Source organism: Tachypleus tridentatus, chromosome 7 (genome assembly GCF_004210375.1).
Source record: "Tachypleus tridentatus isolate NWPU-2018 chromosome 7, ASM421037v1, whole genome shotgun sequence".
Classification (NCBI taxonomy): domain Eukaryota; kingdom Metazoa; phylum Arthropoda; class Merostomata; order Xiphosura; family Limulidae; genus Tachypleus; species Tachypleus tridentatus.
The window spans coordinates 143953550-143973352 of NC_134831.1; the positions used below are offsets into that span (position 1 = coordinate 143953550).

Sequence of the window (19803 nt, forward strand, 5' to 3'; positions counted from 1 at the left end):
ATAAATGTGTATAAAAATTAATTTAATCGTGGTGCAGTATAATACATAAGCATTTCATTGTTTCAAATTAACGTTGTGAAGAGAAACAATAAACGACTTTTACAGATTATTTGGCCGTATTTTACTTATATTAAGTACATAATACTTTAATTTAATCCTTTGATCACTACGAAGAAAATCAACGATACAGTCAGTGCAACAATCAAGTTCCGTAGCAAATGTAGTATAACTGTATACTTCAGAGAATGGTGTTTATTTGGTAACATTATATTGTTGTTCTGTGACGCATTTGCTAACCCTTCATGGTTCAATAAATCGCGGTAAGAAGACCAAACAATTACCGAAAATACTAAGGAGCAGCAACCCCCTCTAGCAAAGTTCGAATCATGAAAATATAAAATGATTTAAAATTATATATTTTAATATCATAATCAGAGCTCCGACGTTGTTGAACGGTACAAAAAACAAAGTATATTATGTGTTATATCTACAAAGTATGTAATGGAATAGAGTGTTGTTGTTGTTGATAACTTAAAAGTCAATTCCACAGTGTACTCTTAGAAATAATGAGGACACCATTTAAAATTTAAATTAACTCGTGATCACGTATGCAAACACACGATGCACTTTCTTTTGCAACAGTAACAAAGTATCTAATGGTCTATAGAAAAGGTTCCTTTGTAGTAGCACATCGTACGAATATCGATGATCAGGTATCCTAGAATACCTACTGATAGAAAGCCTAGGAGGATATAGATCTTTATGTCAATACATAAGTAGGTACTGTAAGCAAATGCCATACTGAAACCGATAGATTCCCAAAGTCTGTAGTTGGAAAACGCTGCCTCTTCATCATTCTTGAATAAAACTCCATATAAAGCTGTTTGGAAAAAAATAAAACAAAATAAAAGGAGTTATATATATATATAGTTATATATAACTAAATACGTGGTACACGATTTTTTTTTTTAAATATTAGTTTAGCTACATATTTAACGACTGGTCTCATCCTATATCAGGACTTTTGAGTCCATTTGAGCAGCAGAAATAAATCGAAATAAACAGTGATGTCGAGAAAACCCACTTGTAGAGAAATATATATGTAAAAATACATATATAAATCGAAATAAAGTTACAGAAGAATGAAAGGAGAGTACTTATATATTTTTATATCTTATAATGAAAACTGTACGGCTTTTGTACATCGTTTTCTCATAATGCTGTTGTTAAGGCTTCGTTATTACTATGAACGTTATTGAAATGAAAAGTATGCTTGACTATTTGATATGTTCGTTCTGAAGATGCCATTCTATAATATATTGTACAAATATTTTACTATATTGCTTAATGCATTATTTTTAAATATTTAACTTCGCTATTAAGCACACTGAATTTGAATATTCTGTTTATTGTTCAATATATTACTTGATCAAGGTTCTTTTCTAGATAAATTACAAATGAATTAGACTGTTCCTAAATGCCCCACACCTCTAGTGGTTGAGATATAAATCTGAAGACTCCTAATATTATAAACTGGTTTTCGATACACATCATTGAGCCAAACAGCCCATTGTATTGCTTTGTGCTTGACAGAAAACAAAGAAACCATCTGTAATACATTAATACTGAAATTTCCATTTATTATTTAATATCGTTATATTTTTCTAACAAAACTACAGGTTTTTCGAATAAATATTTTATTCCAAATATCAATCATAGAGGATTAGATATAACTTTAGGTAAAAAGAAATAACAAAGTTTGAAACAGATTATAAAAAATCAAGCATTATATAGATGATAATTATTTAAATAATTCATGAAATACAGAGAAAAAAACAACGAAGTACTATGTGACCCGTCTTAAAGATAACTAAACGTTCTTTACTTCGAGTACAATAAATACATTTAGAGGTTTATCATTAATAAACTACACCAGGTAGCACTGTTTTTCTCTCTCTATCTCTTTCTTCAATTTATATATTTAACAGCGTTCATTTCTTAATAACACGTATGGAGACATTAACAAGATAGAAACAATATACTATTTAGTAATGCATCGAATTATTCATAATGACCTTCTATATTTTGGTAATAATAAATTTTATATCCTTTTATACATCTGTTAGTTCAAAATAAGATCGATGAATATATATAACTGAAAGAAATATATAATATTTTACACCTTAGCGTAAGCGTTAAGAACTGTCTGCAATTTTTCTTTATTTAAACATTAATTTTAAGTTTTGAGGCTTACCATTAATTTGAGTCTGCCAGATTGCATCACCCAAGCCCCAAACACCAGCCAACACCAACAAAATGATAGTTTGATCAGGGTTAGGTTGCCAGTAGAGAAGAGTGATAGTGACACCTAAATTTGCCATAGTACCCGTGATAAAAATAGGAAGTCGAGTGAATAGTCTTACAAGAGGCCCCGAGAGCAAAGAGAAAATAGCATTTACAACACCGAAACAGATGAGGACAAAACCAATTCTGTGAATACCCCACGAACAGGCAATGTAAGCCTGGAATAAGAAAAACATTTATCAGAACGATAATGATATATAGTATGACAGATTAAATTCATATTTCACCAACAACTTACATACTCTAATTTCTTGTTCACAATTCTCAGTTTGGCATATAAGAGATTGTAGAAATCTTTTTTTCGTCTACCATACAAATAAGAAATTTAATGTTTTATATTTTTTGTGTGTTTACTTCTGATGCATTATTATCTTTCGAAAATGAATTTCATATAAATTCATAATAAATACAAGACAGAAATTACTTGTATATTTAACCTGTTAGAAAATAAAAAGATGGTCTCAGAACTTGAGAAGTTATTAAATATTTATGATTTAATTCAAAGTAATTATGAAAGAGGAAATGTTAATATAATGAGTTTTAAAATTAAATAAATACGATTCATTAATAGTTGGCGTAACACTCCTTCATTAAACCGGTTTTAAAAGTTAATTCATTAAATTCTGAATAATCAATAACCTATTACCATTTTCGTAAGTTTTAGTTTAAGATTCAAATAAATTCAATGTATAATTGTAATTTTTGTGTTTATTGTAATAATTTATTGATGGTGGTTATGTGTGTATTCCGAAATGTCTAATAAATATGTTGTTATTCTTCATTTTAGCTTATTGTGGCGAAAATACAATGATTTGACAATATTGGCGACTCCACTTAAAGTTATCATATCGCTGTGGTTGGTGCTTATATATAAATTAATTGTTTGTTTGAAATTAAGCTCAAAGCTACAAGGTGGGTTATCTGTGCTCTGCCTACCACGAGTATCGAAACCCAGTTTCTGGCATTGTAAGTCAGCAGACATACCACTGTGTCACTGGAGGGGTAAAAATTAATTATTAATGAAAAAAAACACATAACTATATTGGACTGCAACACTTAGCATACAGTTAATATAATATTATTCAATATCATGCCTGTTGTCCCTCAGTAGATCAGCGATAAATTTACGGACTTACAACTCTAAAATCCGGGGTTTTCTGTAGTGAACAGAACGTAGATAGCTTATTGTGTAGGTTTGCGATAAAACATACAAACAAACAAACCACGCCTCCCATGTTATCAAAATAGCGATGCTAGTATAAAACCAACAATACATTGAATTGTAACACAACACTTACATCTTTTGCCTTCATTGGAAGTTGGCGTTCTTATACGTTGTGTTTCAATTACAACAGAATAATGAACTTGTTTTTAGCAAAGAAAGACTAGAGGGAAGGCAGCTAGTCATCACCACCCACCGCCAACTCTTGGGCTACTCTTTTACCAACGAATAGAGGGATTCACCGCACATTATAACGTTCTCACGCCTGAAAGGGCGAGCATGCTTGGCGCGATGGGGATGCAAACCCGCGACCCTCAGATTACGAGTCGCACGCCTTAACACGCTTGGCCATGCTGTGCCCAGAAATGATAGATTAGATTGTTTAAAATTAAGACCTAAACAAGGAGCTCGCCTAGGACCCCAAAAGAGTAGCTAAAATCTGCCAACAATGACACTCAAAGCATAGCAAAGTAGTTAAACGTCAAAGTACGCTTGCACTGCAATTGTTCAGTTTGTGAAACGAAATAGTATTATTATGCAAGTGTTACTACGAATAAAGCAACTTTTTAAAAAAATACAATGGCAAACAGCCTCCTAATTTTGTTCTATTAAACATTGCTGAAGATAGTTGTATAACAAAGTATGAATTGTTTATTGTGAATTTCGCGCAAAGCTACGCGAGGGCTAGCTGCGCTAGCCGTCCCTAATTTAGCAGTGTAAGACTAGAGGGAAGGCAGCTAGTCATCACCACCCACCGCCAACTCTTGGGTTACTCTTTTACCAACGAATAGTGGAATTGACCGTCACATTATAACGCCCCCATGGCTGAAAGGGTGAGCATGTTTGGTGCGACCGGGATTTGAATCCGCGACCCTCGGATTACGAGTCGAACGCCTTAATACACTTGGCCATGCCGGGCCCACGAAGTATGAAATTCCATAGAAATGCTTTATACATATTATACCTTTTAAACTTATATCCTTACTTCGTAGTATTCGAAAGAAATATAGTACTTGTTATGAAACACTTTTTACATGTAAAAAAGCAAAGAACTATAGTATTTGTACGGCAATAACGACGACACTTAGTGCAAGTCGATTATACTGTATGTCATGTTAGCACGTCCAAACGTTTAAGAAAATCTATGCTGTCCTACTTGTTTTATCACGGCTTTTAATAAACAAGTCGAATATTTTCCCAAATATTTATATTCTTTGCATCAAAACTTTATCACCGTATGTATATGATACATTTAAATTAAAAGATAGTTGACTTTTCGGCTGTGAAAGTTATTACAAATATTGCTTATTTATGCAGTTTTAACTATTTGTAACATCAAACAACGTATTTGGATAAACAAAAACAATAATCTTTTGGGATAAATATAGTTTTTAAACTAGAAGTGAGAGTAAAATTTATACAAACAAATAACACTAAAAATTATTATAAGCAGGTAATCGAGGTGGTGTTACAGTTAGAAATGAAAGTTATATATGCATGGAAGAACCATGTTAATAATATTTAACACCATCAGTATTTTAAAACAACAGTTTTTATTAAAACAATTCCGAAAGAAAAGTAATGTCGAAACCAGCAAACGAACTAACGAAATAAATTTTAATTCACTAAAAATTACTGTAATAAATGTTTAACAAAAAGTAATATATATAAATATATATATATTATAGTAATTAGTGAAAACTGCCGGCAACATTTTCAAGACGAATTTCAACTTTTAAGCTTTGAACCGCTTATATTATTTTACATAACTCGGAAATTTTCATTTATTTTTATGTTGCAAAGCCGGAATATTTGAGATTTCAAAAACACTTACCTTCGTATAATCACTAAGAAAAAATGCCTGCTCTAAACCGCTATAAACTGTAAGTGGAATGAGTAGAAGCTGACGGGGATTTTTAAGGTGTTTTAGTGTTGCAAGCAGAAGTCGAACACCTGTTAACCTCTTTCCATAATACACATTTTCTCGTTCTAGGGGATCAAGAAATAATCCCGTTAAAAGTGCACCGCAAAGAGCAGTGGAAAGATAGATTCCAATCAGCATGTGTACTTTCCAATCTTCTGGCTGTTCAAAAATTTCACTTTCAATTTGGTTACAAAAGTTTGACCCACAGAGTGAAGAATTGAAATCTTTACTGTTTACAATGAAACTGGTTTCATTTTCTGGCCGAAGAACATAGTACGATATCAGATTTCCCCAAATTTGAGAAGACTGAAAAAACATAAAAAAGACGCCAAAAAATCGAACAATTATCGTATCTTCAGCTGTCTGGGCAATGTCGGCATATTTAATGCTTATTTCATTCAAATACGTACATTTTGCGGACCATAAAGGAGCAGCCCCAAGGCCCAAGACAAATCCTCCTGGTATAAGCGTTCCCCAATGAGGATAAAAATTTGCTGCTATAAAAGGAACGTAGCACAAAATTGCCAATACTACTGTCCGTTTACAACCCAAATTTTTTATGAGAAAAGATGGGACGAACATTGACGATAGGATTAAAGAACCATAAATAACACTCTGTGAAGCCACACCAACTCCCTCTTCACTGTTTAAAGTACTCTGAAGGTTTGCAAGAGCTTGAAATGTGGTAAACAAGAACAAAAATCCGAAACATATGACTATCAAATTCTTAATCAACCTTCCCCTGCTGACGGAAACACACTTTTCAGTAGATAGGTTTACAACTGGGTTGCCATTAGACTGTGGCGTCTCCCCCGTTTCTTGTTCGGTTATAACAAAAGTAATGTTATTATAACCGTCACCTTTTATATCTGAATCCGCCATGACTGATTTTACCGTTTATAAATTACATAAAATCAACGCCTGACTGGAAGAGAAAGACTGAGTAAGTTGAACGATATATCAGTTTCGTAAGTAAGAGGATTTGTAACACACCGTTAGAATATAGTGGTTGTGTAATGCTGATAAGGACCTTGGTGTTATGATAAGAGCTTAACATGTATATATATATATATATCGCTGTCACACACTTGGTAACCCAATGGTTAAGTGTTAACACCTCGTTGTTGAGTTTAAGAAAATATTGGTGGAGGTAATCTCGTTAAACATTATAAGATGATTAAACCGCAGCAATAATTGTCTCCCTTGAGAACGAGTGAAAATTTTTATTCAAGGAGGAAAAATAAGTCTAACAAAATATATATATTTCTTTTATACAAGTTAAAAATATTTTCCCATCTAAAACTATCATTTGTTGAGAAGACGAGAACTGGTGAAGCATAGTTTTCTGAAAAAAATTAGAAAATGAGAAGTGAAGGTATGTTCTTACATATAACTATTGCAATTTTTTATCAATTCAAAAATTGCACAGCTATGAAAAGGGAACGGCAAAACCAAAAAGAAATGCGACCTAAGGATGTCAACTACTATGTCATCTGGAGCTAAATCATTAAATGATATGAACGTTTCATCTAAAAAAATTGAGTGACGTATTCCTTCACGCACGTACCTACCTGTTGTAGCTCTGCTTTTATCAACTGCTCAAGGAGTTATGAACCAAGTACGTAAACATGCCGGTAGCATTGTCATGCTTTACATCTTCATTATTCTATGCAAATATTTCAACTGAAGTTTTATTAACCATCTGTGTTCTTGTTTCTGAAGAAATACAATGTTCTAAGAATTACCTACTGAATGTATATGGTGGGTAGAAACATATGAAGATCAGGTCAAGGATTATATACAATGGAAACTCTACAAAATGAAAGACACAGTACACTATTTGAACAAATCACTAGTTTCTTTCTTGGAATATTCTAAATGAACTTTGTTTGAATATCTGGACAGCGATACTATTATATTTTGAAACATTTTAGATTTTTCTTCAAATTGAACTTTCATAATGCAAACTTTATGCTGAAGAACCACTTAAAAGTTGACCACTTAAATTATGTTTTGTCAACTTTCCTGGTAGTTATGACATCATAAACAAATATCTCACTACGTTGTCAAAACAATACTGAATTAACCAATAACAATTTGTATGCATAATAACAATTTTATTTGTGTGGAGAACAAACATTTCATCAGAATGTTAGTTTGTTTTCTTCAGGTATGTTATAAAGTAAGGAATATGTTAGTTTGTTTTCTTCAGGTATGTTATAAAGTAAGGAATATGTTAGTTTGTTTTCTTCAGGTATGTTATAAAGTAAGGAACATATTTCTACTTGAAGAAGACACACCAATGTTTCGTTGATGCGTTTCACACACTCCATGTAAAATTTATTGTATTTATAAATTGCTGTTGGTTAATCACAAATATGGTCAAACTAGGTACATCCTCACAGGAGTTTTGTTAGTTGTCGGTGAACATAGTAAGAGGTGAGCATTAAAATATCAACATATATGTACTGTGTATATATTATGTTGCTCCCTCTTTTTTAAAAAAACAAAAACATAATACAATGTTTCTTTAGAGAAATAAGTTACATAAACCATCATATGAACATTGCAAATAATTAAGTACGTTTTTCTCACTTTGTTTCAGTAACTGTGTTTTACTATTTTAGCTGTGCTATTTGTTCTACGTTCCTTTTAGAGAAGCTTTCTGCTTAATACTATAGCTACACAGCATTTAGATCATAAAATTATATTAATCAGATAGTGTCTCTAATATTATAACTGTTCATATCACTTTTGAACAGAGTTAATTCTACAAACTAGCACTTAGGGTGGTGATATATTACACAATGGAATACAAAAATGTTACTTTGATAGCATTCTGCATATTTATAGCAATCCAATTATGTCTAGAACAAAAAGGTAATGACTGGTTGTGTCTAAGAGGCTATAGCATAAGCACCTGAGTGCAGAATACTGATTCGTGAAAATAAATTTAAAACTAAGAAATACTAGATCTAGCAGAATTTTTGATACGCTACAGAAATATCATGTATCATGAAAAAATCCTATCTGTTGGAATGAAGCAACTCTTTTATATTTCCTTTTGTCTTTTTAGATAGGTTTTCTCATCAAACCTATATTAAAATGTAGAACTCGGTAAGAAGGTAAAACCAAAACTTAGATTATTATTATTACACCATGTAACACAAATTTTGTTATTTCTTAATTGCTTATGTTGTAAAAATACAAAAAATGGCCATTATACCCTTCAAACTTTGCTTTTGTGATCTGAATAATGAAATTTAGAAATTAACCTATTTTTATGTAAAACCGAGCACATCTTCATTTATATAAAATCTGAACAAAACAACATATTAATCAAGATTTACATGTATTTATACTAAAGTTATACAAAAATGTTTAGAAGTGAGTAGTTTTACGTGATTTGCGACTGTAACGTAAAATCACTTTCACGTATCACTCCAGAATTTTATTTATTTGTGGTCCAAGAAAGACACCAGCTTTGACCTTTGCCTCAGACAGCTTAGGGAAGAAGTCTTGAAGGTACTTGATGACTGCAGACTCCTTATCAAGAGCTGTGATAATTTGTTTCATGAGGCCCAATTTCATATACAATAGTGGGAACAACACCTTCTGGAGGTCCATTAGCAGCTCACACTTGACATTGTGCCTCCTCATAGAGAAATCGCTCCGTTGTGGCCAGTGCTTCCTCTTGTAGTGCGCTGCAGTGTCCCTGCTGTCTCAAAGGCAAAAATAACAGTGATGCTTGGTAAAGCCTTTATGTAGACCCATCAGGAATGCCACCATTTTGAAGTCTCCGATAACCTCCGAGCCATACTCATCATACTTCAAGGCTTCTAGCAAGGTCTTGATGCTGTTGTATTCCTCTTTGAGGTGCATCGAATGAGCCAGATATTTATTCCTGTTATGGAGCAGCACAGCTTTGAGGCTTCTGGATGAGCTATCAATGAAGAGGCACCACTCATTCGGGTTACAGGCAATTCCAATTGCCTTGCACAGACCAGATAATATATTGTGGCAGAAGCAAAGCCCATCTTGACGAGTGAAGAAACTTGAAAAATGTCGGTGACGCTTCCTCTGACTTGCGATTGCACACTCATCTAACAAATCCCACTCCTTGAGCCTAGATGTCAAAAGCTAGGCATTCGACTTTGTTAGACCAAGACCTCTGATCAAGTCATTGAGGTCTCTTTAGCAAATGCTGTCACAGAGTACTTTTCACTCATCTTGATAAATTGGCCACATACGTAGCAGAATACTTGAAGCTTCTTGATACCATCTCTGATAAAATCAGATAGGTCTATGTGTTTACTTAGGCAGCTAAAACTAAACTGAAGTGGTGAGCCCCTGTGTATATATATATATATATTACTATGGAAAGTTCTAGAAAATTCTAAAAGGTTTTTGAAAATTCTTGTAAGTTCTACAACATTTTAGAATATTCTTGTAAGGTTGAGAAAATTCTCTATCAGCTACTCAGCACTGAATCTACCTGGAATGTTCTGGAAAGTGGGTAAATTTGAAAATTTCATTACCCAGGTCACAAAAGCAAAGTTTAAAGAGAAAAAAAAAAGGTATTTTCCATTTACTTTAGGCATAAGCAATTGGAAAATAACACTTTCTGCCCAGGAACAAGTAAAAATTTTGTTACATAGTGTTATGGATATTTTTTTACATTTTAAGTAGAGGTACAATATATGCATTAACAAATATGGACATTAATAATTGTTGAATTCACACCATTTTGATAGTCCTCAGTAGTATATATTCATATATTTTTTAAATATACGAGTTCAAGAAATTCGTTAATATTTCTAATATTTGTTTTTCTTCCCAGATTTTACTTTTCTGCCCTCCATTTTTTCTTAAAACTCACAGTTTCAGTTGTCTTTTTTTTCTGTCTAGCCACAAATCATTCTTTATACATTTATATAAAAGTTCAATATTAAGTTACAAGTATTCTCAGTAAAGCTTTTCAGATCTTCTCTCTACTACAGCTTTTAAATTTATTCAAAAAGACATAGCTAAATGGTATTTAGGTGTTTGTAAAGAAGTCAAAATGGATGTACACTCACCAGCAAGAAAATATTTAATCATTGTGCAAACAAAAAAACAAATAATGATTATGAGAACTAGCACTAATAAATTTAAATATTTTACAGTTGAGATGTGAGAATTTTTTTCTTGTATTTGAGCAGCTCTTATACAAGTGGTTTTTCACTATGAGTTTCAAGATTCCTTTGTTACCAATGTATAACGTTATTCTACAAAAATTAAGACAAATAATTTTTATCTTATTAATATGTATTATATTTTAATTTAGAACAATTTTTATTAATGCTGAGCAAGATTCTTTCCCCATAGATATATAAAAGTGATATATATATATAAATTAAATATGTGATATATATATAAATTAAATATTCTTCTGCAGTTTACAAGAACCTTAAGATAGGACACTGTATCAAAATCTTCATTCAACCATAAAAACAAACAAGCAAGGTCTTTCATGCAATGAAGACAGTCTATAAAAACCTTTTAAATGACTGGAAATGCATTAATTTTTAATTTTTTTTAATTTTAAAGTACAGTTAGGGTCATGAATAAAAATCTTTATGCAACAGAAATATGTGCAAAGATTTTGAGTATAAGAACCTTCATTAGCCAGAAATATGTGAAAGCATATGTTCTGTCATATCAATACTGCGTACGAGAGCCTGTAATTCTGCTAGAACTGTGTGCAAGAGCCCGTAATTCTGCTAGAGCTGTGTACAAGAACCTGTAATTCTGCTACAAGGGCCTTCACAAAATCAATAATTTAAAAAAAAGTAAAATTAAAGTTGTTTTTTTTATTACGACATATGACTTTAGATTACCAGGAGACCTTTAATGCAAATATAAGTAACTATTCTGAACTAAAGGAAGCAGTAGTTAAATAGTTGGATATTATTTTCATTATCAATAACATTCTCTGGTAAATACAAGTCAGATGCACACAAGCTAGCTTTGCAAACGTTATTTAATAATACACAAATTACATCTAAATTTGTTCTTATTGTATGCTTATCAATCAACTTGAAAAATTAAAGAAACAAAATCTTCTTAATGACAATACAGAATTTTATTTCCCATTGAAATGTAGTAATTACATACTCACATAAGATGTTCCAATATAAAACAATGCTATGGAACATTAACACAATGCTAGGGTTACAAATTTGCATGATCATACTGATTTTTAGAACACCTTACAAAATTCTCATTTAAGTTGGAACAGTCCTATATTACAACTTTTAAAACATACAACAACCTATTTATAGATTTGTATGTTTAAAACATACAACCTGTATTTACATTTGTATGTTTAAATGTTGTTACTAGAGGAAGTGTAAAAGAAGCTGTAAAAAAAGGTGATAGCATAAGTAACCAATATTCTGAGGGCTTGTAAATAATCAATTATACTACAAACATATTTGAATTAGAGATGGAGAATTTGTAAAATAAAAATTACTGGTAAAAATAAAATTATATATATACAGGTGGATAGTATCTCATCTACTTTGGTCTTCTAAACTTCTTGTTACTTCCAACAGTTTTGGATTTCTTCTTACCAGATTCTTTTGTTTCATTTGCCTGAGGAGAAAATTAGAATAATAATTTATATAAATTTTTGAGTTATCTATGAAACATGTTTATTCTGAAAGTAAGTCATGGATGACAATTAATAATAATGAAAAACAGCTGTCCCACATGAAAATGCCTTCTACTAAGTTTTATTTACCTTTCTTTTCACTGGGCTATTACCAGGAATGACCTTGAAGAAGGAGTCCAGTCGGCCTTGTGTGCTACCTTGACGACCTTTAATAAGCTTCTTTGCTCCATTTTGTACTCTCTCTTCACTGTAACGTATCAGTAAAACAGATATAACCTACCACGTTTAATAAAATTAAACATTTTTTAAAACACCTTTTATAATATTTTGAAGACTTGCATAAATTTAACTATGTACCTAAATCCTTTATCTCCACACAGAAACTTCACAAGACCTTCTTCATCTGGCTCGTTCCACTTCAACTGATCAATAAAAAAAACAAAAAAACAATTAAAATGCAATCCCTGCTCCTAGTTATTTCTAAAGATAACTAAAAAACTGAAAAACTAAAAAACATGAGAAATTAATAATGTTTGTATGCGTGAAACACTAAATAATTATGTCAGAAAGTCATGTTTACCTTATTCATACCTTTATTCTTATTTAAGGTTTTAAAATCTTATTTTTAATTGCAGTAATTATGTCAAAAAATTAAATTATAGGACAATTAGAACAAACTGTTAATACCTTAGATGGCAAAACAATATTTTTAATAGAATGTATGTGTCTTAGAAAAATTAACTTAAACTGTCTCTCAAATATTTGTAGGTTATAAAAGCCTTTAAATTATTAAGTTGTATCCATGTTAAAATTTTCTTTTCAGTTGACTTTGGTATCAAATTTTTAACCACAAACATGCCACAAACAAATCAATAATTAATCCAACAGGTTTTTCTGCAACAGTTGTAGTGTTACAGATAACAAAGCACAAATCACATTAATAGTAACAAGGGTGAAAAAACTGCAATATAAGTTTTATTCAATACGTAATGAATAAGCCTAATACAAATTTTCACTTGAAGCATTTTTTATAGCAGTTATTATTATTAGTGTTCCATTTTCCTGAATAAATGAAACCATGCTATATACGCATACATAAAAAACTTAACTTTTATGCATAATGCATTTAGACGAGTAAACATTTATTAAATTACCTCAGGGATTTCCGAGTCAGCCACTTCAGGTTCTTTAAACAGTTTTCTTGCTTCATTAAACATCCAGTCAGAAGGTATGGTATATTTCTACATAACACAGTTGAACTAGAGATAACCATGTTCAAAACATACGCATGCAGATTCAAGTTACACTTAAATATAAATGTGATATTTCTGAAGAAGTTTATCAAACTAAGAAGTATTTCATCTATAAAACCACACTTTAAATAAGCTTTACAGTTAATTTCAAACAACAGTGTGTTACATAAAAGTAATCAAGTATTCAATTAAATCGCTTTCCGTCTTTATGAAAAACATTCTGCCATCAAAATTTTGATGAAAGTTAACATTTTCCTAAACTCAAAATGTGTCTTCAATGGATACTTATCTCCTCATGCAAAATTTGCTTGTCACTGGTCTTGACACTCCCACTTACCTTTGTATATTAACATGCAAGTGATTATAAATCAACCTTCCACCAATAAGAGAGACACTACTTCTATAGTAACTAATGCCCTCTCTTAATCTTGTAGCTATTAACCACTTCAAGACTGGCCAAACTACATCAAACCACACTGGAAGTGAGGGGGACATATGGGAAATGTGAGCAGAAGCAAATATCTATCAGAAATGCATTTTAAGTTTTGGAAACTTTTGACTTCTGATACAATATCAAACCTCTTCTCACAAAAAACTAAAATACCACTTTGAACTGCTGGAAGGTTGGAGAGAAGGCAATCCTCCTTTAGGAAATGCTCAAATGAAAACCATGGGCTGTGAGAAGGAAATAAAAACAACATATCCATGAAAGACCACACCACTTCTGAGCCAGGTATACTCTTCATCTTGTAGTAGAGTGTTACTACAGTGGGCAGAAACATGAAAGAACCACAAGAAAAGATTACAGAAATAAGATACCCTAGTATAAAAATATTATGGTGCAACAGATCATAAATGAGAGTTTGATTTTTCACCACCACCTGGTGGCAGCTAGAATTGCATATAAGGTCCACAGTAGAAAGAAGGTTCTCTACCTTCCAACAAGGAAGAAAATCTTCCATGCCAAGAAATCCACCTTCACAATCATGCACCTGCAACATCAAATCCACCAGAAACCAACATACAGCAGATGGTATGAAGGAGGGGAGTCTAGGTGGGTTTTTCTCTCCAGTCCGAAAGCAGGTGGCACTAAAAGTTTTGCCCTGTCCATGAGGAGGATACTCAGCCTTATACATACAAATTTATTTGCCTCATCTAGCTACAACCAACACCAGATTCAATATAAAGGGGATGGTAGGAAAGGGGACTTATATTTGTAGTTGCATCTCCAGTCAAAAACCTGGTAGCATTGGAAATTTATCATCCAGTCTGCAGTACAAAAAGTGTACCATCCAAAACACATGAAAGAAATTATGTAGCTGGTCCAGCTCCAACCAACAATCAATCCCCAATGAACATACATAAGGTGGACTGTATGATGAAAGGTGCCTCATCCACAGGGATCAACTACAACATCCAACACCTCACAACATCTAGAACTATATATCGGTTGTGGTAGGGAAAACATCATGCCATCTATACCAGCAAAATGCTACCACTCTACTCTGAAGTAAATTATATCTTGCACAGTCAGGAGAACAGGTCTTCATGGTTCATCATCCCACTGGCTACAAACTATTAAGTGGCAAGGACCACTGTACTCCACTAGAAGATGTAGAAAAAAATACATTGGAGCACAGCACTGCAATGAGCGACTACAACGCCCTACCTTGGAAAGCAGAGCAATCATGTCAACTGGCAACATATGTAACTGTATATTGAGAAAACAGTAAGGAAAGCCTTGATGTCACAGATCATCAGAGATAAGCAATAATCTGTCTGGTTTATTTATGTTAGTCTATTAGTGTACAATCTTGGAGGAACATATTTATAGAGCAACAAACCATAAAAAATACCAATCAGTGGTTCTGCAGAACTCCCCACCTCAGAGTGTTTGTGATCTTGTTTTGATACTGTATTTTGAACCACATATTACACAAAGGAGTTGATCACCCAACATATGGAGGCATCTGGAATTGTATATAAGATCTGTAGTAGGAAGAGCCTGAAAACTACAGTCAAACATGGTATATGATCACAAGTTGTACAGTACAGGTTCAAGACTAAGAAAACTTGGTCAGGTAACATTTTCCACAGAGTGAAATCCAAATATACAATAACAGGCTCTTGCAAAAAAAAAAAAAAAGAAAAAGAATACTTATCATCAACAAAAAATTGTTACAACACTGAAGATGTCTCCCCAAAGTGTTTGGAAGTGTTATGCCAGGGACAAGGTAAGGTGATGCATATAATTGAAACAAACCATGAAAAAGGGGACTATCATCTAGAGGAAGGGAAAAAAATCAAGCAAATTCAACCTTGAAGAGTAATTGAAAACATATCACATAAGATTTGAAAATTTCATGATTGAGCTAAATGCACTCAAAAACCATGAAAGTGAGTGACATGTATCATACACCAAACACCAGGATTCTCACTGGGCACAAAGGAGGAGAATGAAATCAAACACTCATAAAAGTGGGAAAAGTATCCTCTTGAGTAGCTGAACTCTTAAAGACATAGGATTTAAAAAATAAAATGAGTCAAACATCAACTGCAAACACATCAAAAGGATAACAAGAGCAGTAACAGGAACTTCAATGAATGATGATTTAATGACCATTAATAAAAAAAGTTTCAATGAAGACTGGGGAAGAATACAAGGATCACACAGAGGTGTAATCATGAAGGGAAGCAGAGCAGAGGATGGGATGAATGGAATGAAACAACATGGATAAGACTGATAACTGCAAAACACACACAAAGTCAGCATACCAAAAAGTGGCAAATAACACTGTCCGATAGCCCATAACAGAGGAGACAGAAAAGCTATGTACAAAAAATAGCAATAGGAAAAGGGATGATAACTCTTTAGAACAGACCAAAAGTAGTATATGTACCACATAGGTTTTCAATCATGGAGGAAGAAGAACAGGAAGAAAAATAGGCAACATCAAAAACTGGTGCAGCAATGGAAACATGCAAGCCAGCCAAAACATACAATAATCAGAACACTACACAGAGTGGTATGAAGTATATGTGGGAGGAGATATATAGGAAGATATGTATATGGATACCAATGTAACCAATCCCAACTGACAGCATTGACTGTTCAGAGAATGAGAAACAGGAGATTAAAATTGGGCAACTGGTGTATTGAAAAAAGTGGCAAAAGCATCCAAACCTGAAACAGCCAACAGAACACACAAAACATAACAAAAAACCACCAACAACAACAATGTAGGTAGATCTGAAAACCACTCTGGAATGGAGAATCATGTCAGGACAGATAACTGATTGATTTGCACCTCAACTGTGACATGCTAATAAAGTGATGGAGCAGCAATGGGCTCAAAAAAGAAGATCTAATGTATGATCACAGAGTTCTATCAACCAAACACCCCTTGCTAGATCTGTACAAGGCTATTGTAGAAAACTCTAAGTGAACCACCACTAATAGGCCCCTAGAATCCTGCAGGAAGCAAAGAAAAGCCCAAAAAGCAGCAATAATTTCAGAGGTAGATAGAGAGGATTCAGAATGAGGAATCCATTTCAAAACCTTCCATGTGGCAAGATACACAACTCAAAAACAAAAAAGAAAGCATCCATGAAATGTGACACTTTGGACAAGGAAAAATCATCCACAGTAGTATCATTTCAATCTAACCATTAGTCAAAGTCAGTCTGTAAGGGAAAGGAAAAAGAAAGATGGGCATACAAAGGATCCCAAACAAGGCTCCATTAATCTATCAAAATCACTGATGGTGATGTATATGTATGGAACTGAAAGGAAAAAGAGCTTCAAGAGAAGCCCGTGTTCCTAAAAGACAGACGATCTCTCATGCACTAGGAAAAGGAGAGGATGATATGCTGCATGTAAGGCATTCCACAGCTTACAGAGAGGATGATATGCTGCATGTAAGGCATTCCACAGCTTACAACTGAAGTGTAGCAGGTAGAGCCCAATGGAGAAAGGAGTTGAAAAAAAAACCTCCACACAATCCAACCCACTATGAGTGTCATGAAGAAAAATTGAGGATGTAGGACTGACTAGTCTTGTGAGGAGGCAAGAAGCAGCCATACATCCATAGAACAATGGGAATGAAGGACCTGCAATGAGACAGGCAGGCAAAAACAGGATCCACAAAGAAGAGAAGGAATAGACATTGTGAGAAAAAACAGGAGAGATGAATGGAAGTAGAGGGCCATACTTACTGAAACAACTTTCAGAACTAAAGGATTGAACACCAAAAGTTTCCAAATGTGGGCAAATTCAAGAAGTCTGGCTTCCACTAACCTTGACCTGAGAAGGGTAGTCAGAGTAAGACAAGAGAAAAGGTAATTAAACTACTGGTGTATGAGCCATTATAAAGGAGAAGTAGAATGAAGTGATGCGAGTCCAAACGAGATAAGTAGGAAGTATGATAATTAAAAGCATGATGTCCTGATGTCCACATTATGTGGGATTCCAAGCATACTGACCTTTGAATGTAAATGCTCCCCAAAACAACTTCTGTGAATCCTAATATCAAGGAGATGGGGGAAACACTAAAATAATGACCCAAAGGTTAGTCCCCAAGAAATGCAGGGGTAAGAGATCTGGACAAGACCTTCGAAATGACAAGTGACTGAAAGCTATATTCAGGAGGGTGAAAATGGTTGTCCAAAACCAAATCTTCCCAATCATTGATAATTTGATAAAATAATCATGAGTTTGTTTTGATTGATGCATGAAATTGGTCAAACCCCAAGGGACCAGAGATGACACTTTTTGACTTATCTGACTTGGTCTATAATTCCACTGCAACAGCTGTAGTCATGACTACCTGAAACTTCAGGTACAAAACTCACAAAATTGAAAATGGAGAGAAAATAAAATAACTCGTAACTTGCCACAAAAGAGAATAAAAATGGTAAAAAACAATGAAATTAAAGTAGAAAAATTAAGAAAATAAAAATTAGTGAGTAAGTGAATCAAAATGCGAGTAAAATACACCTATTTAATAAGACTGTGGAGGAATGATGTACATCTGAAACACGATGTTTGATTTATGAGAAATTAAATCCTAAATATTACTTTGCCAATATTACTATGCCACAAAGAAACTTTATATGTTTCTCTTGTCACTTTAGCCATTTTATTTTATCTTTATAATCAAAACAACCTGGAATAATAACTAACAACTATTCTACTTAATGTAATTCATATGACAGTGAAAGTGCCAAAACAACTTAAAAGTTAGGAATATGCCAATCAGGCAGTCTTAGACTCATTAGAACAATTAATATTTGTAATAAAAGGTTCATTACTACTGATATAATTTTCATTGAATTTACTACTACCTTTCCATCAAGATGCTTAATAATTTCTTCAATGTTCTTGTATTGTCTGGTAAGTTCGATAGCACGTTTTGGTCCAATGCCACGGATGCTCTCACAATAATCACAGCCCAAAAGAATACACAGATCAATGAACTGAAAATTTAAAATATTTTTTTATAATTAGCATATAAAAAATGCCAAGAGGAAAACTTTAAATATAATTATTCAGTTTATCTTTCTAACATGCTTTTATAGCACATGAATATTAAGATAAATGCACAATTTTACTGACACAGGGGTAAAAATATTCTAAATTTTCAGCAGGACACATGTCCTGCTGGACAGTGAAATCTGCCAGACATTTGAAATTTTAGCAGGACACCTCAAAATTGTCCCGGACAGTACTGAAAACATTAAATCAAGTAGAGACAATTATTATATAAAACAGAATCATTTTATTTATGGCACTGAAACATTATTTCAAAGCAGGTGACAACAAGCCTTGTATCCATTAAAAATGACACATCAATCAAACTGGTAGATTTAGTCATCCAGCATTAAGACATCAGCTGATGTAGACTCAGTATCTCTATTGTCTCTATGTGTGCGAGTTCCATGTGGACTCGCAAATTGTCTGGTTTTTTTACTATCCTTCCACCAGGATTCTACAGACTTGCACAGCAATTCTGTGCTTGCAAGATCACAGGTCTTATTCTTAGCTAATTTTATTGTCATCAAGTCATTAAGAGAATCATTTATTAGTTTGGACTGCCAGTCAACCTTAATAACTGCCATCTAGGAAAATCCACGTTCTGGTTCAGCAGATGATGTGGAAATCACCTGCATGAGGCATAACAAGGCCAACACTTTTGATCCAGAGAAAGGTTTACCGTCCTCAACAGTAATTTGACTTAACATGTGGGCCCACAGTCCACTTGCACTACTTGCCAGGGACTCATCTGATTTGCAAATCTTGTGGCTTTGAGCAGTGTCTCGTGTAAGTCAGCTTGGCAAATATCAGTTGCAATGTTGAAACCCTTAGCTTCTAGCAGAGCACCAAAGT

The 19803-nt window shown here is 33.3% G+C and overlaps 2 protein-coding genes across 5 annotated transcripts in view; both read right to left on the reverse strand.

Moving 5' to 3' along the window:
• Positions 1 to 400: 400 nt before the first annotated feature.
• On the reverse strand, positions 401 to 6493 carry LOC143256798 (protein unc-93 homolog A-like). Its single transcript, XM_076514486.1, has 3 exons — positions 5421 to 6493; positions 2255 to 2522; positions 401 to 880 (listed from the first exon to the last, which is right to left on the reverse strand). The coding sequence occupies exons 1-3, from the start codon at positions 6390 to 6392 to the stop codon at positions 654 to 656; spliced, it is 1467 nt and encodes a 488-aa protein (XP_076370601.1). The 5' UTR covers positions 6393 to 6493; the 3' UTR covers positions 401 to 653.
• Positions 6494 to 11615: 5122 nt separating this feature from the next.
• Positions 11616 to 19803, reverse strand: part of Fen1 (Flap structure-specific endonuclease 1) — a 49076-nt gene continuing 40888 nt past the window's right edge. For all 4 annotated transcript variants that reach the window (XM_076514488.1, XM_076514489.1, XM_076514487.1 and 1 more), the window contains 5 exons: positions 18762 to 18893; positions 13320 to 13406; positions 12523 to 12587; positions 12295 to 12412; positions 11616 to 12146 (listed from right to left, as the gene is read on the reverse strand). In XM_076514488.1, coding sequence (XP_076370603.1) covers positions 12069 to 12146; positions 12295 to 12412; positions 12523 to 12587; positions 13320 to 13406; positions 18762 to 18893 — 480 coding nt within the window. In that variant the 3' untranslated portion in view covers positions 11616 to 12068. The remainder of the gene's footprint in view (positions 12147 to 12294; positions 12413 to 12522; positions 12588 to 13319; positions 13407 to 18761; positions 18894 to 19803) is intronic.